General features: G+C 39.9%; 1 protein-coding gene across 12 annotated transcripts in view; it reads right to left on the bottom strand.

Moving 5' to 3' along the window:
- The window catches only part of TTLL5 (tubulin tyrosine ligase like 5), a 146,170-nt gene that overhangs the window by 82,883 nt on the left and 37,039 nt on the right, over positions 1–26,248 (bottom strand). For 10 of the 12 annotated variants that reach the window (XM_087724452.1, XM_087724446.1, XM_087724459.1 and 7 more), the window contains 10 exons: positions 23,787–23,868; positions 22,049–22,110; positions 19,604–19,692; positions 12,804–12,845; positions 9,476–9,589; positions 8,335–8,426; positions 7,903–7,965; positions 4,929–4,967; positions 2,507–2,661; positions 1,926–2,235 (listed from right to left, as the gene is read on the bottom strand). In XM_087724452.1, the coding sequence (XP_087580578.1) occupies positions 1,926–2,235; positions 2,507–2,661; positions 4,929–4,967; positions 7,903–7,965; positions 8,335–8,426; positions 9,476–9,589; positions 12,804–12,845; positions 19,604–19,692; positions 22,049–22,110; positions 23,787–23,868 (1,048 nt within the window). The remainder of the gene's footprint in view (positions 1–1,925; positions 2,236–2,506; positions 2,662–4,928; positions 4,968–7,902; positions 7,966–8,334; positions 8,427–9,475; positions 9,590–12,803; positions 12,846–19,603; positions 19,693–22,048; positions 22,111–23,786; positions 23,869–26,248) is intronic. The other 2 variants (XM_087724430.1, XM_087724437.1) reach the window with 2 other exon arrangements.

Raw genomic sequence — 26,248 nt, 5'->3', positions numbered from 1 at the left:
AATCAATTAGCCAGGTTTAATGCTGAACCTACTGAAAGGCACTGGCAAGCTGCTAAGAGGACATTAAGATATCTTAAGCAAACGATGCATTATGCATTGTATTTAGAACCTAAGGATGATCTGAGCTTAACTGCATACGCTGATGCAAGTTTTGCTACAGATGTGTCTACACGGAAATCAACATCAGGGTTTGTTGTATTCCTGGGGAAAGCACTAATTGGATGGCGGTCTATTAGACAAAAACATTTAAGTCTATCAAATATGGAGGCTGAATTCTCATGTTTGTCATTATTATGTACGGATTTGGTTTGTTATAAACTACCTGATATACGAGAGCCTATTGTTGTTTATGAAGACAATCAAGCAGCAATTCAGATGGCATCCAATCTTGCTGTAAAAACTAGGTCAAAACACACTGATCTAAGATATCTAAATGTAAGGCAAAGTGTGAATGGTAAATTAGTTTCACTGGAGTACTGCATGTCTGAACATAACATTGCAGATCATTTTACTAAGGCCCAAGGTAATATAAAGCATAAACATAGTTGCAAGGAATACAGATTACGATTGTAAGATTTATATATTGTCCTACCCAAAGGGGAGAATGTCAGGAATATAATCTAACGGTTGCGTTGGCAATATACAAATTATGTAACAATGCCTGTTTCTTTAAATCATGCTGTAAATGTGATTGGTTGCTGTTTCCTCAATCAGCCATAAAATGGAGTCAGAATCACTGTTAGATGCTGATCTGATCTGAGTATTTGGAAGCTGGCTGTTAGAGGTGCCGTATAGCGTGAGCTATTGTAAGTTTTGCAACTGCTAGCAAACTTTGTGTACCGGACTGTTTGTATGATTATGGACTATGTTATTTGGATTCTCCCTTAACTGAAAGACGTTGATGACTGACTGTCTTAACCATGTATGACTTGGACTGTTTGATGGACTCTGATACCTCTATTTCCACGAAAGTAAAAGCCTATTTAAACTGCAGTCTCTGTATGCTGGTTTGTGTGTTCTCCAACACCACTCTCACAACGCTTCTCTGAACGCACTCACTCTCACAACGGGGAGCTTACCTAACAGGGAGTTTCTCATGAATTCAGTAGCAAATAAGTCCTCTGTCGAAAGAGTAAGGCAGAGGTTGCTCAAGTGTTCCACCAAAGGTGCCAGGGCATTTAGTTAGTAATAAAAGAACTCCTGGTCCACAGCCAGTTCCAGGCTTGAAAGGATACTGAACAATCAGTAGTAAAATTGTTTATAACATACCTGTTTTTTGTTTCTAAACTTAAAGTTACTTTAAGTCAGAAGAAATGTTTGGGGAAACTGAGGGCTTCAATAGTTGGACCAATGATGCAAAATTGAATGGACTGAACCTGAATGTCTGGAGAGTTTGAGATGGATTTATTTTTTTAAATATTTAAAACTATTACCATAATGGGGAGTTTTATACTTCATAATGGTGAGAAATTGTGCTATTAATTTTCAATAATAGTGGCTGGAGGAGGTTACGAAGATAGAAAAAATGAATTTCAGAACCTGCTGAACCCCTTTTTTTCTGCTTTAAGCTCTAGATTTCAAAGAGGAAACTGCTGACAAAAACAGACAGCCATCCATGCATTTTATACCACTATTTCCATAGTTAGATATTCTAGATCAGGGGTGTCAAACTCGCGTCATCATGGTGTCATCATGTGACATATCACAACTTTTTCCCCCTTCGCTAAACCGGGCATGGGAGTGGCCAGTACCTGACGCATCTGGCCCACAAGCCGCGAGTTCGACGCCTCTGTTCTAGATGTTCTACCACAACTCAGCTATTTTCTATGTCAACTTCCCCATATCCCAGTGCAATCAGCAATATGATACAAACAGTGAAGGAATCCCAAGTCTTTTAGCCAAATCAATCCCATGAACTCTCTTACCTTAGATTCCTGTTCTCTTGCAGAATCTGTAGCAAATTAAATGGAGGATCAGTATTCTTTGGCACTGGTTCCAGTTTCTCTTGAGGAGGAGGCCCTTCATTTGCAGGCTTCTCTTCAGGTTCCTTTGGTAATTTGGCTTGGTGGGGGGGCTTCACCATCTCTGTCAACTGTGGCTTAAATTTCACAGGCATATTTCTGAGAGACCCGACTGTTTCACCCTGGCATAGTTCTAGTTCTTCATCTTCCATTTCCTCCTCTTCTTCACATTCTGTTTCTGACTTGAGGATAAAATCAGCTGATTGTGATGTACCTGTCAGAATCAGTATATTTCCAATTCTCAACATTTTAGCAAACTAAATTTTAAAACAAAACAAAATATAGTCTGATGTATATCATTCAGTGCTTACATCTCTAAATGGGTAATAATGGATTATATAAGAGCACTAAGTAAGCCAAACGGGAAATCTGTACAAACTTTTTTTTTAGATTCCAAGGATAGCATTTACACATACAAGATATGGTTTTTCTCCATTAAACCTGTATATCCACGCTACAGGAAAATAAGCAGGACATGTATGTACCTGACAATCTTGACAGTCTTCCTGGTCTCAGTTTGCCAAACCTTCGCCTTTGTTTTCGAACCTCTAGTGATAATAGTTTCCGCTCATACAAAGCAGCATGAAGCTGAGCGTTACAATCTATAATGTCCAAACCCAGTTCAGCAGCAAGAGCTAACCTGCAAAAGATAGGAACACAGAAAACCCTTCATGGTTTTTGTCCCAATGCCCAGAGACATCGAAATGATCTTCCCACTTTGCCTATAGCAGTTAGACTTATATACCGCTTCATAGGGCTTTCAGCCCTCTCTAAGCGGTTTACAGAGTCAGCATATTGCCCCCACAATCTGGGTCCTTATTTTACCCACCTCGGAAGAATGGAAGGCTGAGTCAACCCTGAGCCGGTGAGATTTGAACTGCTGAACTGCTGATCTAGCAGTCAGCTGAAGTGGCCTGCAGTACTGCACTCTACCCACTGCGCCACCTCGGCCTATATTGGGGGGGGGGGGGGAGGACACAGTACACTGTCACTTCTAAAGCCATCAAATCACTTTGAACAAAGTTACCTAGCTGTATTTATTTTTGTCAAAAGTGAGACCTCAGCTTTCCACAAAAATGAAACAAAATGTATTAAGGTTTTGAAAAGCAAATCAATGCCTTTTAAAACCAAATGTTATGGTGGCATTTTGCCACCCTCATTAAATCTTATTGAGCTGCTTAAAAAAAAGTGTGTGGCAATTTTGTGGACCACTCTCAAAATCATCAGTTCCCGGGGAAATCCATCCACAATTCATAGTTGGCAGCTCAATTTACTGGAAATCTCTACAAGAGAATTCAGTTGAAATAAAACTAGAGAAGTTGGGATGGCACAACAGTAGCAGAGGGATGTTACTGAAAACTCGAGCTCAGAGGCATTAATGTTTACATTATAATCAAACATGCAACTAATTGTCTATTATAATCTCTTTCAAAACTGTCTATATTTTATTTGATTCTTCATAATATCAGTAAGATATGCATTCATATGAGGATTCCAGAAAAAGATTGGCAAGCTTGCCTTCTGTTCTTTTATATTAATAGGACAATGGCCAAGAATTAAGAAATTCTGCTGGAACAACTGAAAAGCTGATTTATTTATAATATTCTATAGTGTCCCAGTTAGCCTTTTTATAACTATGTGGGATTAAGATCCATAGAAATCAGATTTATTTCATTATTCCGAGTAGGAAGTAAAGGTCATATATTTATCCTGGTCATCCATTTAAGCTCAAAATTGCTCTGTGAAGTAGGTACCCCTGAAAAATCATTAATTGCCCAAGAATTTTTTTTGTTTAAGGAACTCAGACCCCCATATTTAAGGTCATCCCTAATTTTATCTTCATAACAAGCCTATAAAGTGGGATGGCTGAGAGAAAATGAATAGTCTAAAATCATCCAGAATATTCTATAGTCTGGAAGGGATTTAAATGACCTCTCTACTCCCACATCAACCTCAGATAGCTTCCTATGTTAAGTGATTATTAAGGGAATCATTATGGGTTTGGTTTGTTATGATTTCAGAATCCAAATAACTTAATTGTAGTCTTGATCTATGAACTTTCTACATCAGCACTGTTAAACACTTCAGAAAATATTTTTCAAATGTCAAAATGGGTGTGTTCACATGTGTATCTTAAAATGAAGGCATGAGTATAAAATGCCAAATATTAGGAAGAATGTGCATAAAATCCAATACAAAATTATCTAAAAGCAATGCGAATTCAATGGAATATTGACATAAATTGGCTGTAGTCTGATTTACCTATTCCTAATCCTACATAGGAAACCTAGGAAATAAACATTACAGAGGGAATACTAGTCAACCAGTTAACATTAGCCAAACTCAACTGTTCATTTAGCAACTTTTACTGTAGAAGTCAAATTGTTGACTACAAAGTTGTACGGTAATAATGGCAAAAAGTTATAAATATTTTACAAATTATCATACTTGTCTTGCCTTAGCCTCGTCATCAGTTACTCACCATATGTTTACAAAATGGATTAAATGTTTAACTCAAGGAAGATCACATATACTACAAATGGGCACCTTACTTCTTTTATCCAAATGAAAACCACCAAACCAAAGATTACTAAAATACGAATCTGACCTGCTTACAATTGGAACACATTTTTAATGCTGACAGATAAACAAATATTTAAATAGCCTGCAAAAAATAGATAAGATGAAAACAAAGGTTATATAATTAAGACCTCATGTTTTAATCATTTTCCTCTGCCACATTTAAAATTGCATTTTGACAGCATCTTTTGGGAAGGTTCTATATATCATTTTCAATGTGGCTATGGTCCACAGTTCATGTACCATTCTTGACAATATTCAGGAAGGCCTATTTACAAAACAATGGAGTCCTTTGCATGACATCAGAAGCTTCATTTCAAGTCTTACCGAGCTCGTCTAGGAACTGGTCCTTTCCTTGAACTTCCTCTATAAAGAAATAGAAGTGATTATGTTAGTTATATGATAGGTTTAACTCAAAGCGTAACAAATCTATAAAAATACTGTTAGAAAAACTAAACTGTTTGATAAAAATGGCAGCTTAGGTCAAATTAAAGACAATTAGCATTGCCTTGCTAGATCAGAATAATGTCCATGTTGTGCTTTCAAAGACAGCAAATGCAGAAACCAAAAGCTCACTGTTGATTCATGATGATGCCCAAGTCTACTGCTGCAGGGGAATAATGGCAAGAGAGAAGTTCATGCCCTGTCTTTGAGTACCTAAAAAATTTGACAAATCACTGTGAGAAATAAAATGCGGGGCTAAGATGTGCCTCTGTTTTAGCAGAGCTGCCCTCACAGTCTTACCTATTCTTCTTCCCCAGGATTCATAAACATATCCTTTGCATCTCCACTGTCAATATGCATAATCATTGATAGATCTGCTCTCTCTTAATTTGCTGAATAATTCCAATGTGAGCATCCCTTAACAGCAGTACACAGGCGCAATAGCCAGATTCATACACTCCAGCAACTATCTTGAGTGTGAAATCTTTACCTGGCAGAAGCATTATGGTAACAAAAAATGATTTTGGAGCACTGGTTGGTTCCTAGCTTACTACTACTGAGGATGAAGTGGATGGGTGACAATATCATAAAACTGTTGCAAAATAATTCCGTAAGGTTGACCATTTTAAAAGACATGATCTACTGGCATGGGTTTTACCTTAGATTCACAAAACAATTCTATACCATTTATTGTTTGATGCAATGCCCTGAAGCCACCTTGGTCTGTTAGAGAGTGTGAAATGCAAGCATTTGAAACATTTTGAAAATGTTTACTGGAAATATTTTTGTTTGAAATGTCTTAGATTCCGCCTCATTTCCAAATGTATTTTTATAAATAAATAAAACTTGTACTCAAGTCATTTCACCCTTTAGGAATACTTTGTTTTCATTAAAATTGATATTAAATTGAACAACAAAGAGAAAGAATTTGTTCTTGTGATCAGCTGAAGGACTAACAGGTAATCATCCTAAAATACATTCCCCCAAAAGTTCAAAAAATATTTGAAAATTGGTGGATTACCACAAGTTCTTACATAAGAATGGTTCTATTTCACTAAACTGTTCTGAAGTCAGAAGTGACTTCTGACTTCTATAATAGCCGGATTATTTGGAAATACCTAAATGCTGGCATATAATAAAGAATCCAAATAAAATACCACTGAACTAAATACTGTAAATTAACAGAACAGTAGAAGACATTCAATTAAATGCAATAGTAAAGTTGTAGAGGCATTTGGACAGACAACTGTTGGGAAAAACTGTCGGGAAAGACTTTGCTCTACTTCAGAAAGCCAATTCTTATGTTCTTGGGAATCTCCTCCTTTTATTTGCATATGAATTATTCTTTTACTTCCTCAGCTTATACAGTAGTCATCAAATATTAAATATTCTTAACTGTCATACAGTTTCAGTCCAATGTTTATAAGCACTCCTTCCCTATGTTCACCATCATTTTCTAGCACTTTTTACTATTTTAGCTTCTTAAATTCAATTTACATAGTTTACCTTGATGATATAATTTCTGAACCACATGGCACACAGGGAATCCACATCTTATATCCCAGTGTTATTTTCCTTCAATATCCCAGTTTTTCCCAGGCTACTACCATGACTTTCATTTGATAACTGCAAATGCTAAGCAATGCCAAATATAACATGCTTTAATATTAAAGTGTTGCAACGCTTATTGTCTGGAATGGTTTCAAATTCTGGCTGCACTGATATACAGAATGACTAGGATAGACACATACCACATACCAATGACGTAGAAAAGAAATTATTAAGAAGTAAAAAAATAGAAAGGAACCAAGATTTTTTAAAAAAAACTATAGAACTATCTTCGTCCCATTACACCAGCCCATTCCACCCAGTCAAGCAGGAAAGCTATGTTGCAGACCTCATCAGTTAAAGAACTTCAACTGGTGGGGTCCAGGAAGAGAGCCTTCTCTGTCATTCCCCCTGCCCTTTGGAATATTCACGCCCTCCCCACCAAACAAGACAGCCCCTCCCTCTCCTGGCTTTACAAAAAGGAATTAAAATTAAAACTCTCTGGCCACCCATGGGGACCCCAAAGAAACATGCAGCCATGGGACTGGCTAGTGCCCTGAAAATCATCCCTTTTAATAGTGCTTTATCATTGCCACCATCAAAGCTGATACCAACCAGAGCACAGAAAAACTCAAAGAAACAGTGCAAGATTGGAAGATGTGGAGAGATCTGGGTCCTAGACTCGCCAAGGGTCAGACTCAACTGAATGAATAACATCATCATCATCTTCACCATCCTTGCCTCTTTCTATTTTTTTTAACTTCTATATATACTATTTTTATATTTTAAAGCTTTGTTCTACATGCCCAGAGTCTCTCTCGGAAGAAGCTGGGCGGTTCAAATTTGTGAAAAATAAATAAATAAAAATAAGTAAATATCCCTTCACTCAGCATAGCCAAAGGAGTTATTTCTAAAAGAAGAGTTGGCATTGCTGTCTGGGTATAGTGAGTAAGAAAAAAAATTGGGACAAGGGAATTAGTTTTTAGTTTTTTGAATTTATTTTTGATAGCCACATAAAGAGATGAAGGGTGTGATTAATCAACTATTAACTTTTATTTTTATAATTTCATTTTTGTCCATATCTGTCTATTTGCATACACACCCAATCAAGTACATACAGCAACACTGATGCTTATAATTGAAGATTTTTAAAACATCTCCTGCTGAGCATTGTTTTGTGTCTCATGCATCGTTTTAAGAATATGTGCATTCTAAGCTGCGTTTGTATTTCAAAGAACTACTGCCACCACAGTGCATCTCTTTCAAAAGGAGCCTCACTGTACATGTTGCACTATAACAGCCTTCCTACCTTTCTTGGAAAAGACGAGTAGCCAGCATATAGTTCATTGTTGTCTTATGTTCAAGAAAAGGCCTAAGAAATCAAGAGTAAGAGAATTAAAGTTCATCATGAAAAAGAAAAATATCTGAACAGAAGAAAACCTCAAAGGTTATTATAAAAAACAAAAAGGAAGGGGGGAAAAGCCTACATTATATGTTTGGAAGGAGGAATACCTAAACCTAAACAAGTAATGATATTATAGTATCTACTAATGGAAAATATTCATATAATATCATACAGAATCAGTAGTAAGCTTTTATTCTATTACAATGCTGAAGACATGATCTAAAAATGCAGTTTCAAGTGTGGAAATCGGTAATAAGAACATAGGAAAAAGCAGCATTTATATTAGTCTTCTACAACGTCCAAGATAACAGAATTGATTTCTTAAATTTTTCTTACCCATAAGTATCCCAAGTTAATGGTGTAGGAAATATACGAATGAACCCGCCTCTTCTGTCATATTCATCCTTCACTCGGCGCAACACTTTTATCTAAAATCAGAAGGAAGCCTAGAAGTCACTACGGCAAAAGAATTGAAGCTTGGGAAAGAATCTCATTTTGCAGAAAGCTCTGAGATTCCTCAGCACATGCCAAAGTATATAAACATAACCCTTGTAAATAAAAACCACCTAGTCACAACACCAATTTTAATGCTTCCAATGTACAGTGTAGATACTTTGTTCTTTTGACGTTTGTTATCCACTGTACTTCCAAGATGTCAATCTGACAAAGATATCTAGTTATCGAACACGTTAACTAAAAATATTAGTCTCCTTTCCCTTTTACAAGCATTTATATGCAAGGACTGAATACAATATTTCTGGACACAACAGTTTTGGACAATTTCTATCTAATTGATCACACACCTCTCACTGATCAGACTTGTCAAGGACTTCTGGAAGAGATGGAATGCTGTGGTGCAATTGTCCTTTTCCCCTTTTCATTTCTTGGTGGCATTCAGTGCCACTAATCATGGTATTTCTTCTAGACTGGCTCAGGGAATTAAGAGTGAAGATAGAATGCGGTTCTCTTTTCCCTGTATTAGGTTCCAGTATGGAAAGGTTGGTAGGCTCTGACAGGCGGGTCCCATAGGTCTTGATACTAAGAAATTAACTGTCTCCTGCAATTTCTCCTAATGCTGCATGATTGTACAAAGTTCACATGACTAAGGTCCCATCAATTCAACATTTGTTTGATAGGACCCAAGACTTAAGTCTCCTTGTTGCAACATCTGCCTTCTGAAAAAGTGCCTGTGCACACAGGCACACACACAAGATTTCTACAGTCCCCACCCTAGCCTCATTTAAACAAATCTTACAAATTTTCTCATGTTTTGGATTAGAGCATGTGATGTGCTTCTGTAGGGAAACATTTGTATCCAGACTATGTTTTATTGCTCTCTCTGAACAATTACCATTCTTCTTAATTTGTTATATTGATTTAAATCTGTTTGTAATATTGGATATTGCCCAGAGTTTTTAATGGACTTGTTTGGTCTTAACAGTAGACATCTGATAATTAAGTAAATGATTTGCTTTACCTCTTCCATAGAGAGGCCCAGCATGGAGCCAACATGCCTTCCTGCAACTTTCTCTTTTGCAGAGGGGATAAGGTTTTTCATCTCAGCATCGCTGGCAGAGAGGGGCCGGGAACGCTGTAGGATCACAGTAAGAAGTCAGTTTTGGCTTTTTCCCCCCCCTCCTGATTTTATTCCAATTATTTAAATAGATTTCAAATGCCAAAAGCACTTGGCTAAAAAACAGTAATAAGAACAACACTTGCCAGGCATTAAAGTCAGGAATTATGCGAAAGTCAGAAGGATCCAAAGGCACAAATGCCAGGTTTCATACTCCTTGCCTCCACGCCCCATTAGAAACCAACGCCAAACTTTATATTCTCAGTGTTTAACACACACCCCAAAGCAAGAGCCAGCACTGATGATTTCTGACTCCATAAGCAAAGCATTAAACATATTTCTTGTTACTTTGCCTACGGCCAAAATTCTCAGTTCTCACTTGATTCTTTAATATCAGAATCAATGATTTTGGAGACCTTAAGTTGCTAAAGCAGCACGCTTCTAAACAACACAATACCCAACAAAATAGTAATTAAAAATGAAAAGTCAAATTACAATACACAATAAAGAGAAGAAATGTCAGCAATGAGCAAACATTCTAAGACCCTCCAGAATTTAATTTCTGGTGGAGTCTGGTCCATGGTCCAATTTTTTTCTATGTTGGAGAAACTACCTTTTCTGTCCTTAGTCATCTAAAAAAATCAGGCACCACCAGCAGCTTCTCTCAGAAGGGTTTCCTAAGGTGGAGACTTAGGTTGGAGCAGCCAATCTTGCAGATTCCCTGGCACCAACTTATTAAGTCAAGATTAGTACCTTTGATTAACACCCAGAGCATACAAGATAACATAATATGATAATAACAGTACCGGCTGGTTAACATGCAGACCCCTACATTTGAATCAATTGCAGGTTCTTAGCAGGTTTCAAAGACAGTTCCATGTATAGTGTATTGTAGAAATTTAACCAGAGATCTGTTCCCTCAGGGGAAATGCTATCTCATTAAGAATCAACAATGAAATTGACAGAAAACTCTGATATACCGACTGTAGCTCATCTTACAAGCCCTGTCATTGGCTAATTTATAATCTTCACTAAACGTTTTCATTTCAGAAACATCTTGGGAATATATTTTATTTTGCATTTGCACTAAAGGGATTCACAATACAAAAAAAAATCCAAAGTACACATCAGGTATACAAAAATTATCATATATTTTATACAATCCTGCAAACTAGCTTGGCCATAATAGCCAAGAAAGTCACGAAAAGACTGATAAATTTGTTTCTTGTGTGTCTGCCATTACCCAATGCATTCTTGTGTCTCCAAGAATCTGTCCATCTTTTCCTCCTGAAATTCATGGAATGTACTGTTTTTCACCTGACACTTTCAACATATTGAGAAAATAGCTGTAGGCAACAGAAATATTTAATATTCTTTTCAGCCACAAAGTGCACAGCACACAGACAGGTTCCCAGTGTGGCACTTAGCAGTCTCTGTTGCAAGAGTGAGTAGTAGTTTTTCTATTCCTCAGAACCTGGCAGGAACATGAGCTGTATTTACTGGAACATTCCTTTTCTTAGGAACTGGGGCATAGAAAACACTGTCCAATCCTCAGATTAGAACAGGGAAAACAAAAAGAACTTGGTGTTGTAAGTATCTTGAGAAGAACCACTGTTCCAAACTATATTTCTATTAATGAGGTGCAACTGTCATTCTGATATGTGACAGTTGCCCTTGTTATTTCCTGCTGGTTCCCAAAAGGAGTTATTTCCAGAACTACTAGAAAAAATGCATGTCAGAAATCCAATAAAGAGTACATTTAATTATGTAATATGGTATTCTTGTTAATCCTTCTGGAAGAGAATTACCGAAGTTTTCAATACTTGATCTGTTATCTTTGGGCAAACTATTGTTATCATATGATTTATGATTGCATTTCTTTCTTTATTTTTTGATATGCAGGATTTATTAACATAAAGGAGTTTGCCAGATTAATTCCAAGGTCCATTTAGTTTAGAATGCCTTCTCATTAACACAACAAACCCATATAACCCTTGCAGCTAGTTCAAATATGATTTCTTCTTCTTTTAAAGGAAAAAAATGAAAGATTATCAAAACTTTTTTCCTCTTGGAAAGATAGGCTTGGATTATTGGATTCCTAGTGTTTTAATTTTCCTTAGATTCTTGAATACTTGCTGTGTCCTTTATGTGTATGCCACTGCCACTACAGTACTAAATTTGTCTTCAATATTATATTTCTTTTCTTATCACCTTCAGATTTGAGTTCTCAGCATAGCTTTGTGTTGATTTTCTTTTTACACAGGCATTTTTCTGTGTTTCAGGAATGTTGGTAATCTGGCTCATTTTGCAAAATGTTAAAGTGGTATAAGTACTAACATACTTGTGTACAATCTTATTTAATCTCAAACAGGATTTTTCTAGTGTACGTAGCAATCTTGGAAGAAATATTAAAGACAGACAAACAGACACATTCAAAGTAGTGACAGAAACTAACAACAGAAAATACAGGATATAAAGATCTTACATAGGATTTGTTGTATACAGCGTCCATATTCCCATAATTAACAAAATTGTAGAAACTAGGTTCATCTAGAATCTAGAGAATATTTTCAAAAAAATATTTGGAATGTCATTTTTCCATAATTAATTATAGTCGTGGACATGTTGCAATTAAAAAAACATTTTTTATTCTTGCCCAATGTCCATTAGCCTCTTTACCACAACTATTTGCATCACTTTAAAGATTACTGCAAACATATTTTTTTTTAAATGCAAAATATCGTATTTTTTGGAGTATAAGACACACCTTCCCCCCCTAAAAGAATGTGGAAATGTTGGTGCATCTTATACATCGAATACAGCCATTTTTGGCCTCCCAAAGCCCCGCTCCCACATCCCATTTTTGCAAAAAACAGACGAAAAACAGGCCATTTTCCGGAAAAATAGAGGCATTTTTACCTTCCGCCAGCCTCCAGAAGCACTCTGCAGGCTTCAGCAGGGCTGGGGGAAGGCAAAAATGCCTTGTTTGTGAAAAATGGCCCATTTTCCACCCGTATTTTGCAAAAACGGGGGTGTTTTGCCTTCCTCCAGCCCTGCTGAAGCCTGCAGATTGTCCTGGGGGGGAGGGGGGAGAGGACAAAAACTTTTTTTTTCTTACTTACGTCTTCAAAATCTTGGTGCATTTTATACACTGGTGCGTCTTATAGTCCGAAAAATACGGTAGATTAAATTTCTAAATGATGAATGAAGCAATATAAAGCCCGATATTTACCAATTTGGCATTTGATGATCGATACTGTGCAGAAACAGGGCGCTATAAAATAAAAAGAATAAAGATTTCATGTTCTCTTTCAAAATTACCAATTGTCTGAAATTAGAGCTTTATTTCTGATGTACATAAAAATGTACCCCATATTTGCTTCATCCTCCAATTTACATCTTAAATATTTCATTCAAGAAATATAGAACCCACATATACAAAGAATGCAACACCAAATTTGAAGTGCCCCATAGGCTAAAAGGTGAAAGATGGTAAAGGAGGACCATCCCTTGGACAAGGACAGTTCATGGATGGAATCCCCCCCCCTTTTTTTTATTTCAGTGTGCTTGCCGGAGACTCTTGTCATAATACCAGGGAAAGGCAAAGAAATAACAGATAAAGCAAAATACATTGCTGATAGGTTTGGCTTGGTTTGGTTTATTGGATTTATATGCCGCCCTTCTCCCAAGGACTCAGGGCGGCGTACAACATTAAAAAAACACATATTACAAAAGTTAAAAAAATTAAATAGAATATCCAAAACAAACCCAATTAAGATTAACAATAACATTTTTAAAAAAATTCAATTAAAATTAACAATAATCAATAATTTGTTTTGTTTTGTTCAGGCCAGGCTGGCTTGCTGGAAAAGCCAACTATTTAGGGCGCGTCGGAAGGACCTGAGGTCGGGGATTATACAAAGCTCCGGGGGCAGCTCATTCCAGAGGGAAGGCGCTCCCACAAAGAAGGCTCTCCTCCTGGGGGTCGCTAGCCGACACTGTCTGGCCAACAGCACCCTGAGGAGGCTAACTCTGTGGGATCGCACTGGACAGTGGGAGGCTACCGTGGCAGTAGGTGGCCTCGCAGGTATCCTGGGCCTAAGCCATGGAGCGCTTTAAAGGACATAATTAGTAGCTTGAATCACAGCCGGAAGACAACCGGCAACCAGTGCAGATCGCCTAAAAGGGGTACAACATGGGAGCACCTAGATGCCCCCATGATAACCCGCGCAGCCGCATTCTGGACCAGTTGAAGCCTCCGGGTGCTCTTCAAGGGCAGCCCCATGTAGAGAGCATTGCAGTAGTCCAGGCGAGAAAGGACGAGGGCATGAAAGACTGTGCACAGAGCATTCCGATCCAGGAAGGGGTGCAACTGACGTACCAGGCAAACCTGGTAAAAGGCCCCGCTGGTCATGGCCATCAGGTGTTCTTCTAAACTAAGCCGCGTATCCAGGAGGATGCCAAGATTGCGGGCCCTCTCGGAGGGGGCTAAAATTTCTCCCCCTATCATCAAAGATGGAGCAAGATGCACAAATCAGGATGACGGAAACCACAGCCACTCAGTCTTGGAGGGATTGAGCTTGAGCCTGTTCCTCCCCATCCAGATCCGCACAGCCTCCAGGCATCGGGAAATCACGTCAAGGGCATCGTTTGGATGGTTTGGGGTAGAGATGAAAAGCTGGGTATCATCAACATATTGATGATACCATGCCCCAAAACCATGGATGATCTCACCCACTGGTTTCATATATATGTTGAACAGGAGGGGTGAGAGAACCGATCCCGGGGCACCCCACAAGTGACGCACCTCGGGGTCGATTCCTGCCCTCCAGTCAACACAAACTGCGACCGATCCGACAGGTAGGAGGAGAACCACCGTAAAACGGTGCCCCCCACTCCCAACCCCCTGAGTCGTCGCAGTAGGATACCATGGTCGATGGTATCAAAAGCCGCTGAGGTCTAATAGGACCAGGACAGAGGAGCAGCCCCTGTCCTGGGCCCGCCAGAGATCATCGACCAATGCGACCAATGCCATCTCCGTGCTGTATCCAGGCCTGAAACCCGACTGAAACGGATCCAGGTAGACAGCTTCATCTAGGTACTGGGGAAGCTGACATGCTACTGCACTCTCGACAACCTTTGCTACAAAGCGAAGGTTAGAGACCGGAAGATAGTTGGTTAAAGAAGCTGGGTCCGGGGAAGGCTTCTTAAGGAGGGGCCTCACCACTGCCTCCTTCAATGCGTTGGTAATCGCCTGGAGCCAGCCTCGTGTCACTTGCCCGGAAGCCGAGATTAACCAAGAGGGACACGGGTCCAGCACACAAGTGGCAGCACTGAGTCTCCCCATAATCCTGTCCATGCCCTTGGGAGTCACAGGGTCAAACTCATCTCAGATGGTATCCACAAGATTCATCCCCGTCGACTCGCCTGAATCTACTCAGTCAGAGTTCAAGCCTGTCTGGATCTGAGTGATTTTATCCTGCAGATACTGAACAAATTCTTCAGGCCTACCCTGCAAGGGGTCTTTCCCAGTTCCTTGGTTAAGTAAGGAGCGGGTCACCCTAAACAGGGCGGCTGGGCAGTTATCTGCAGACGCGATAAGAGCAGAAAAATGTTGCCGTTTTGCCGCTTTTCTCGCCACTAATTAGGATTTAATGTGAATTCTTACTAGTGTTCGATCAGATTCGGACCGGCTGGCCCTCCAACCACTCTCTAGGCGTCTTTTCTGGCATTTCATCTCCCGGAGCTCCTCGTAAACCAGGGAGCTAACCGGGATCGACACCGGGTCAGAGGCTGCAAAGGCACAACACGATCCAAAGCCCCAGTGGCCGCCCTATCCCAGGCTTCCACTAGGGCTTTGGTCGAGTTGTGAGCAAGGGATTCAGGAAAAGTCCCAAGCTCCACAGGAACCTTTCAGGGTCCATCAGATGCCTGGGGCAGAACCATCTAGTCAGTTCCGCCTCCCTGCGGTGAGGGGTAGCAGTATGGAAGTCAAGCCTGATGAGGAAATGATCCGACCATGACAAGGGTTGGATAAAAATATCCCCTAAATCTAGATCATTCATAGCAATAGCAGTAGACTTATATACCGCTTCATAGGCCTTTCAGGCCTCTCTAAGCGGTTTACAGAGAGTCAGCATATTGCCCCCAACAATCTGGGTCCTCATTTTACCCACCTCGGAAGGATGGAAGGCTGAGTCAACCCTGAGCCGGTGAGATTTGAACCGCTGACCTGATCTAGCAGTAGCCTGCAGTGCTGCATTTAACCACTGCGCCACCTTGGCTCCACTGCCCAGAGATAAAAATCAGGTCGAGCATGTGCCCCCATTATGGGTGACGTCTTGAATTAACTGAGTTAGGTCCATAGCTGTCATGGAAGCCATGAACTCCCGAACTGACTCGGATGTCTCGCCAATGGAAGGCAGACTGAAATCCCCCGGGATCATAAGCCTGGGGAAATCAACCGCCAATCCAGCTAACACATTCAGCAGCTCCGGCAGGGCCGATGAAACGTAGCAGGGAGACAGCTACGTAACAAAAAGGCCCACCTGAACTCCAAGGCCCCATTTCACAAAAAGGGACTTTCACCCGCCTATCTGAGGCACAGTGACCTCCTGAGGTCCGAGACTTTCCCTAATAACCATCGCCACCCCACCCCCACCCCCGCCCCTGCCCTGGGCTCTTGGCTGGTGAAACGTCCAGAAGCCTGGTAAGGAGAGGAGAGATCAGGCAATTTGTGGCTGTCTCCTTTTCTGATTCTTCTTTCATTCCAGACAACTAGCTATACTATTTGCTCTCTGGGATGTCAGACCTGTTTTTAAACATCAGGCTAATAAATGAATAAGTTCTCTCTCATATATGATTTGACTGTGGATGAGAGAAGCACTTAACTTATACAGCTGCCCACAGCTTGGAGATTTGAGAGATCATTTTCGAACAAACCAGAGGATCAAATACAGTAAGTAGATGCTTACTGAAATTCCATTTTTCTTTCCAGTCTTCTTGTCCATTTTAATACAAATGTATTGTGCTTTTTTCTGATGTTGGGCACTCAGGAGATAACTGTATTCTGTTGATATATCATCTATTCAGCTACCCAGAAGTCCTCGTGTCTAAGGGTGATCCTGGATTGGGTGCCAAGACTTCTAAAATGATGATTCTAGGGCATTGAAATAGATATGCCATATACCAAGGTTGGAGTTGCTCAAGGTTTCATGGCAGTAATGTGCCAGGGAACATTCTCAATCCATTTGCATTTTGTTTGTTTGTTTTCTAGGATTGGAACCTGGAGCTGAAGGATGTGACCACTTCTTGTTGGGATTCAGACTTCAAATCGATATTCCTTTCTGCATAGTTGGGGAAACATTAGGAAGGTCCATCTGCAAAGGACAACAGATTCCAGAGGATATTGAAAGTTTTCCTGGTGTTTATCTGGGTGCTTTGAAGTCAGAATTTAAGTGAGACTATCAAATAAAGAAAAATGACCCAGACAGTTTTCACAATTGCTGCTGAGTAGATTTTGTCACTGTCCAGGTGCCCTTCAAAAATGTGATAGGCAGGCACCTGAAGTAATGACATGAGCTGAGAAATATCTGGAATGCAGGTGGAGGAAAACTCATCCTATACAGATTGAAGGCTAAGAAGAGTTCATTACTGAACCTACTATGTGGTGATGGTGAAAGTGAAGAAGTAATTTTTCTCCTCCTAGATAACTTTGGGGAGAATTTGTCCAAGTTAGATTTGACTTGAACAGCTCTGCAGTGTTTCCAGTTTTACCTAGAGGCTATCTCCAAAAAGCAATGCTGGGGGATTTTTGCTCAGCCCCATGGCATTTATATTTATTGGATTTTGCAGTATTATACTCTATTCCAGATTGTATTTGACATACTATAAGGCTGCTGATTGAGGTCATTCTGAAATCTGAAGTGCTAACATCAGTATGCTGACAGCATATAGGCCTCTTGCTTTTTTTAAGTGCCAGGAAAAATAGTGAAAATGCTGAATCAGTGCTTGGACTGAATGAGAGCAAAAAAATCCTGAATCTCCATCTGGAGAAGACAGAAGTGCTGGTAATGGATAGTGTGCCTCCCTAAGAGGGTTCAAAGATGGATTGAGTTCCTCCTAATGGATTGAGTTTTGGTTGAGAGTGCTTCTATATCCATTTTTGCCATTAGATTCACAATTGTCCTCTGTGGAGTGATGCACCTTATACCAATTTAGGATAGCTATTCTACAATAATCCATGCCTTGGAACTATCCTGTAATGTGGTATTCATGAGGTTTCCTTGAAGATGGTCTAGAAACATCAATAAACAATATTGCAGAAGAGTGCTGCATTATAACCAGCTTAGTACAACTTTTGTTTGCTTTTAGGATCTGGTATTAACTTTTAAGATTTTCATAGTTTGGGAGCAGTTACCTGAGAAATCTGTCTGCATATATTTTTATACACCAAATTCAATTTTGGAGGTTTTGCTTTGATTATTCTGCATAGCAAGCCTTCTGTGTCATGGAGCCAGCTCTCTGGAAAGACATTCTCCCTAAGATAAATATAACCCCACAAATATACTTGACCTTTTTTAAACAATCGCTTAAACCCTGCCTCTTCTAGGTCTTGAGCTAGGGTGGTGGCGGGCTCCTTATACAATGAATTGTTTATTGGATTCTATTTTTCCCTTTCTGGCTATTTCTATTTTATTGTTTTACACTGCTTTATGTATGCACACAGAGTTGCAGAGTCAGGCAGTCTATAAATCAAATGCCGTTAAGTTAGCCGTTTTTTCTGGGGAAGGCTATAATGTTGGGAAAGGTGGAAGGAAAAACAATGATCAGCAGAAAAGTGGATTGACTCAGTTAAAGTGGCAATGGATGCCCCACTGGAAGACTTGAAGGATGAGATTAGGGATAGATGGTCATGGAGAAAATCTACCTATGTGGTTGCTAAGAATTATGACTGATTTCATAGTATGTAATTAATCAAAAGTAAGTAGGTAAATAAATGAATACCTAAATAAATACCAAGTGGCTACCTGAAGGCAAGTCGTCAGTGGTAACCCTCCATACAGTATACCTGGCATTTATTATTTTTTCAGCACTAGGCAAACGCCTTTAATTTTCCAGATATTTTAATAAATCAAGCTTCTTTGCTCTTGCTGATATTTCTATTGTTTTAATTTCCTTATCCTTTAATTATCAAGTTTTGTTGTGTATTTTAATGGTTGAGAACTGTATTGTTTCATTTTAATGGACTGCAAACTGCTCAGAGAAAGCCTAGGTAGCATACATAAGGTATGTAATATATGTAATAAATAATACTACTTTCTTTTACAGGTTCATATGATAGCTAACAGTAAATTCTGGGTTACATATAGTATTTGAAACATTTGAAACCCTAAGAAATTAACAAAAGACAATTTAATTTAGATTACAAATTATGTTCAGACTTTGGGAAACACACAAAACTTCACACTGCCTTGCAGCGCTAAACAAACCGACAGTAGATGGCAGCAATTATGGTGCTAGTATCATTTTACATGGCATGAAATAGAGTAGAAACCAAGACTCACTAGGGACAAAGGGAGTTTCTTTTCAGGAATTCTGTACCCGATATTTCCCACAGGAACCCATTCGATTAAGACGCTCCCCTGCCGCCCCTCCCACACACAATTGAATCCAGGCCTCTATTAAACCCAAAACCATGTGACTGACTCAGCTATACAGTGTGTTAGTTCACTGCTTACCTTGACTCCTCTTCCCTCCCTCTTAAATGTCATAAATATTGACAGCACCAAATAAAGAAGTAATAATACCCCCTCAGATACACAAAGGACTTTAGAGATCACTTTATTTCCTAATAGTGTAGAAACAAGGCAAGACTAACGTGTTAAGAAAAGAGAAGCTCTATATTAAAGAATAGCTTAAATGTAGAAAGAAAAATAGAGGAGAAAAAGTCTAGAAAGATCATCAAGCAAATATAATTCATTACTTAATAATATCATCAGCGGAACACTGTTTTAACTTTTCTCTCCTTACTTGAGTTTTTTGGTATGGATTTCTCCTTGTCTCAGAGGAGTAATAAGATGTCCGATTTAGCCGCTGACCTGGATCCTGACAAACAAAGCCTTGGAGAGAGGAAGGGAGGAAGACTTGTAAAATGAAGGACATCTAATTATGGATCAATGTGGTAGCATCCTGATAGCATCAATGTGCTACCTAAAGACTAGGGCTATCATAGATGCTTCCCAGGGCACTGCTTAATTATAAATATTGTTCAGTAACAGAAATGAGTCCCCTTTGAGAAACTATGCCACTATTACATTTACATTATAACAAATGACATGTACCATATTTTTCAGAGTATAAGATGCACCGGAGTATAAAATGCACCCAGGTTTTAAAGAGGCAATTTTTTTTAAAAAAGTAGGTAGGTAGAGGGATAAAGGGAGAGAGAAATACAGTAGGTAGGTAGGGAGAGAGAGTGTGTAGGTAGGTAGGTAGATAAAGAGAGAGAGAGAGAAATACAGTAGGTAGGTAGGGGGAGAGAGAGTGTGTGTAGATAGGTAGGTAGAGGGATAGAGAGAGAGAAATAAAGAGAGATAGAGGGAGAGAAATACAATAGATAGGAACAGAGAGAGAGAGAGAGAAGGTAGGTTGTTAGGTAGGTAGAGGGATAGAGAGAGAAAAATAGAGAGAAATACAGTAGATAGGTAGGGAGAGAGAGAGTAGGCAGGTATATAGGTAGATAGAGGGGGCGAGAGAAATACAGTAGGGAGGGAGGGGGAGGGAGAGAGAGAGAGAGAGAGAGCAGGTAGATTGGTAGGTAGGTAGAGGGATAGAGAGAGAAAAATAGAGAGAAATACAGTAGATAGGTAGGGAGAGAGAGAGTAGGTAGGTATATAGGTAGATAGAGAGGGGGAGAGAGAAATACAGTAGGCAGGGAGAGAGAGAGGGAGGGAGAGAAAGAGAGAGAGAGAAGGTAGGTAAATGTTTCCAGGTGTATTTATCTATGTGCTGGAGAAGGAAATAGATGACAACCTGTAGCACCTAAAACTTTGTTTATGCTGGCACAGCACTTGACCAATGTAATTCTCATCAATCCCTCTAACTAAACAGCTTTCTGAAAGGGAAAAAAAGTTTTTGCACTTTGCAAACCTCCCCAAAATGTCCCGTTTTTTGTGAAAATGGGCCTGTTTTTCTTAAATGCATGAATAGCTTGGGGGGGGGGGCTTGCAGAGTGCTCCTGGGCCCCCCCCAAAAAGAACAAAAAACCCGGCCCTTTTTTGTCAAAGAAATTGCGTGCATAGCCTTATGGAGGCTTATGGAGTGCTGCTGGGGGCTGGGGGAGCAAACAATGGGCCATTTCATGCTCATTTCTGCCCTTCCCAGCCCCCAGGAGCTTTCTGAAAGCTTCCCTAAGGCTATGCACGACCATTTTAGTGAAGGGAGCGGGGCTTCGGGAGGCATAAAATGCTGTATTCGGTGTGTAAGACCCACCTAGATTTTCAGCCTCTTTTTAGAGGGAAAAAAGGTGCGTCTTATACTCCAAAAAATACGGTATTCTCCAAAATTAAACATGGATTTGTAAAAAAAAACAAAAACGTTGAGCTGTGAAATACAAAAGGGAGAAACTAGATGCGACTGACATGGGAAACAAAATGTGATTGACATAAGAATGTATATGTATGTAGATTTGAGGGGCAGATATTTCTAAAGGTTGGATGCTGCGACAGCTCTAAAATATAACTGTTGATATTTAGATCCAATTTTATAGATATTTTAACTGAAATCATGGCAGATTATGTTTTGTAATGTTAGATATTACTGTAATGGTTCAAAACTTGGTTAATCCACAAAAAAGCAGACTCAACAGGGAAATGCTAAGAGGAAGAAGACAGTAGAATTATCCCAGCTGCCACATTTCCAAAACGTTATGCAAATGTCAATCTTAAATATATAGAGAGACACACAGGTATCTCATACCATTTATTCAATGTTTTTTTCATGTTACAGAACTTAGTGCTGTCATATTGCACAAATACCATGTGTGCTGTCACTAATTATTTTATTTTACTTTTCAAAATGATTCCCAATACTACTACAAAGCATTTACCAGATTCACACAACAGATTTTAACATACCCTCTCCAGTACTTTGTCTTAGAGTCTGGAAACAAAACTATAAAGTGATTGCTTTGTTCCTATTATACATTAATGTTGGTAGGGAAACTGATGTTGGGAAAGATCAGTTTAGCCCCAAACAAACTCCAGCCTATTGGGACTAAAATGAAACTCTTAAGTACCTTAATTGGCATAACACGATAGTTAAATATATGTAAATAGAGCAAACCTGACACATATCGAACATAATATAAAACATTAATTATTTCAAATCAGCTCTTAACAATACAATATATTGACTTTTAAACACACTGTCACCCAAAGCAATATAATATTGAACAAGAATTGACATAACACTCACCTACAAGTGTGAACATATCTGAAAGCATGCTAGCTTTAATTTTCAGATCCAAAGGAGCATCACTAACAGTATGGAACAAGAGAACAAATAAGACCAACTGATTAATCACTTTAATTTGCATCTTTGAGGAAAGTTTAATCGATATGTACAGGGTCTATCATTCCAAGAATGGAAAGTCCCATTCTTGGAACTGCCAAATCAGAGAATTTGCATTATTTAAGAAGATATGACATAACAATAATGAGACACACAACTTTATGAAAATCCTTCTGCCTTGACATTCTGGACAGAGGTTAAAGAAATCACTGTGCAAATAATATTCTAAATCTTATTTCTTTTTCTATTTTGTTAACTTAGAAAAGTGTAGAGTTTCTTTTTTTCTAAGAAGCAAAAGGCAGCATTCAATAAAATATTTTATCTGAGATCATTAATGTTTAATTTATTTCTGAATGGAGATTTACAAGGTATAAATCTCAATCGGACCTATGATTTTTTTTGGTCTTGGTTGTAGTGAGTGTTAAAAATTCACTTTTCACCTATGTTTTTTTAGTGATGAATCTCTTTTTGGTTGTCTCAATATTCAAGAATAAGTGAATGAAACCAGAAAGATCCAAAACATTAAAAACTATACCCTGGATCTTGGAGGAACTCACAGAAAATTGTTCAAAGAGCACTGTTGTTCTATCACAGATATTGTAAGAAATATTTCCAGTTTGGAAATGCTGGTTTTTCAGTCTAGTAGAACAGAATTCCCCAATTTTTTTTTACTTTGTGGACCAGCAGGGGGAGAGGAGAGGGGATAGTTCTGTGCAAGCGGTGGGCATGCACACATGCACGGCTCAAGGCCTGGAGGTGGGCTGTGGCTCAAGGATTGGGCACCCCTATACTGGAACATTAGATAAAGGGAAATCTAAGAATCTAATCACTTTCCTTCTTTAAAAAATCCTTTTTTTTTGCTTCGTCATTTGAGTGAAACAACACTCAGTGTTTTGTTTATTCAACCAGAGATGGTAGGAAAATAATCTTATCCAAGCCTTCCCCCACCCCACCCCCCTGCTCACATTCAACAGATGGGTTATTGAGAAAGGCCAAAGTAATATGAACACTGTAGCTATCCTTAAACATTGACCTCTACCTACCCAACTATTTCGGCTCAATCCTACCTCTTACCATTTTAGCCAAAAGGAGATATGGCAGGTAATAGAAGTATACCCAACACTTTGAATTTGAAGCAGCTGTTTCACATCAAAACATATTATCCTAGACATGCTCGGAGCATTCAGAGAAGAAGAAGAAAGAACAGCCCTGTTTCAAACTAAGAATGCTTCTGATAAGGTCAGAACAACCATTTCAACCTCAATCCCAGGCATTTTAAATTCAGAAAAGTTTGTACATCTCTAATAAGTATGGTAGTATCTCCTTGTGACCTGGTATCCAGAGACCAAAATCAAAATTTAAAAACATTCCTCCTTGCATACATCACACTCTATGTCTGAAACACAAAGCAAGGGAATGAGTGTTACAGGCTAAATTATATCCATAAATTATATCCCTCAACTTGAGAAATAAAATAATAATAATCAGAGGTATAGTCAGATTGCAAACCCTGCCCTTTATCCAAACAAAGATCCACTTAAAAAACATCAAGAATATTTCCTGCCCCCAAAGGAAAGAAATTCAGAAGAAAATTACTTAGGGAACTATCATTCCATCCTATCTTCTGCAACAGTTCTCTTACCAGGCCAGGGAAGGGGACAGATTCACCTCCAGCAGCCAAGGCTTGAGAGTAGAATCAATGAGAACATCAAAACCATAAAGCTCTGAAAGAAACCACAAAATATATCAGATGACAGCACAACAGCATTTCTAAACAAGGGTAAAACATGGATTTATATGATCAGTTTACCCTATGAACAATGTGACAAGGTTTGTTAACTTTGCAACTTTTATTACTTCAATTCTAATTGAATTTCTAATTTGTCTCATGGTCTGAAGTCAAAGCCCTGATAGTATTTTTTTTAATTGATTCTTACCTCTTTGTGGATCTCCTCTTTGTGGATCATTAATACTGTTTTTAAAACTTTACTTATGTTGATACTGCCACTGGTTTACATTTAGGTGATGCACATAAGTGTGTGTGAAAAGAAATGGGCCTGTTTCTTTTTTTAAAAAAGGGCACAAATAGCCTTTAGGAGGCTTGTAGAGTGCTCCGGGGGGGGGGTGGCAAAAACGAGCAAAAAATGGGCCCATTTCTTGTTTTAAAAAGGGCATGCATTGCCTTTAGGAGGTTTAGGTTTAGGTTTAGGTTTATTGGGATTTATATGCCGCCCTTTTCCCTGAGGGGACTCAGGGCGGCTTACAACCACAGGGGAGGGGAAGTGCAAGGTCAAAACAAACACTTTGTGAACAAAAGAAAAATAATAAAACACAGCTTTCATTCAGCAATCAAACACTCGGGCGGGTAATTGGAAGCCTATCCCCAGGCCTGCTGGGAGAGCCAGATCTTGAGGGCTGCGCGGAAGGTCTGGGTCGTGGTGAGGGTGCGGATCTCCATGGGGAGCTCGTTCCATAGGGTCGGGGCAGCAACAGAAAAGGCTCTCCTCCGTGTGGTCGCCAGTCGACATTGACTGGCAGATGGAATTCGGAGGAGGCCCAGTCTGTGCGATCTGATTGGTCGATTTAGGGAGGTAATCGGCAGAAGGCGGTCTCTCAAGTACCTAGATCCACTACCATGGAGTGCTTTAAAGATGGTCATCATTATCCTGAAGCGCACCCGGAGACCAACAGGCAGCCAGTGCAGCTCGCGGAGGACAGGTGTAACGTGGGCGAACCGAGGTGCGCCCACTATCACTCGCGCGGCTGCATTTTGGACTAGCTGTAGTCGCCGGATGCACTTCAGGGGCAACCCCATGTAGAGCCCATTGCAGTATTCCAGTCTAGAGATCACAAGGGCTCGAGTGACTGTTGTGAGGGCCCCCCGATCTAGGTAGGGCCGCAACTGGCGGACCAGGCGAACCTGGGCAAATGCCCCCCTGGTCACAGCTGACAGCTGGTGGTCAAAAGTCAGCTGTGGATCCAGGAGGACTCCTAAGTTGCGGACCCTATCTGAGGGGTATAAAATTTGACCCCCCAGCCTAAGCGTTGGTGTATTAGCCAAATTATTGGGGGGGAAACACAACAGCCACTCGGTCTTATCCGGGTTGAGCACCAGTTTGTTAGCACTCATCCAGTCCTTAACGGCCTCCAGACCCCGGTTCATCACGTCCACCGCTTCATTGAGTTGGCACGGGGCGGACAGATACAATTGTGTATCGTCCGCATATTGATGGTATTTTATCCCGTGCCTCCGAATGATCTCGCCCAGCGGTTTCATGTATATGTTAAATAGTAGGGGGGATAGGACCGAACCCTGAGGTACTCCACATGTTAGGGGCCTCAGGGACGATCTCTGCCCCCCCACTAACACCGACTGCGACCTGTCCGAGAGGTAAGAGGAGAACCACCGCAAAACAGTGCCTCCCACTCCCACCTCCCGCAGTCGTCGCAGAAGGATACCATGGTCGATGGTATCGAAAGCCGCTGAGAGGTCAAGGAGAACCAGGATGGACGCATAGCCTCCATCTCTGGCCCTCCAGAGATCATCGGTCAATGCGACCAAAGCGGTTTCTGTGCTGTAACCAGGTCTGAAGCCGGACTGGAAGGGGTCAAGATAGCTAGCTTCCTCCAAGGCCCGTCGAAGCTGAAAGGCCACCACTTTCTCAACAACCTTCCCGATAAAGGAGGGTATAGACCGAGGTGGGTTCCTACCAGTTCGCACCTATTCGGTAGAACCGGTTCGTCAAATCTACCGAACCGGTTAGAAGAGGTTCCACCAGTGGACCCGGAAAGCAGGCCACACCTACAGAAGACATTCCAAAAAAATTTGAAACCCACCACTGGTCCTTGGATATGATTATTCTACACTATCATGCTCATATTTATAAAACTCAGTGCCTCTGTGAAAGGTAAGGATGACTACTGCGCTTGTGGTGCAATCAGAACATTGTGTGTGTTGAAGTTGTTTTAACGCAAACCAAAGATGCCTTTTAAAAGACAAGTTTACATCATATTCTTATGCATGCCAGTGCTGTGTGTGAGGTAATTTAAGGTGGTTCTGACAAGTATCGTCGGCATCTTCATATCCAGTCACATGGGTGGTAA

This window comes from Thamnophis sirtalis, unplaced genomic scaffold (genome assembly GCF_051295495.1).
Source record: "Thamnophis sirtalis isolate CommonGarterSnake01/CBP01778 unplaced genomic scaffold, rThaSir2_p1.2 scaffold_1, whole genome shotgun sequence".
Lineage (NCBI taxonomy): Eukaryota > Metazoa > Chordata > Lepidosauria > Squamata > Natricidae > Thamnophis > Thamnophis sirtalis.
This window is presented reverse-complemented; position numbering and strand designations above follow the sequence as displayed.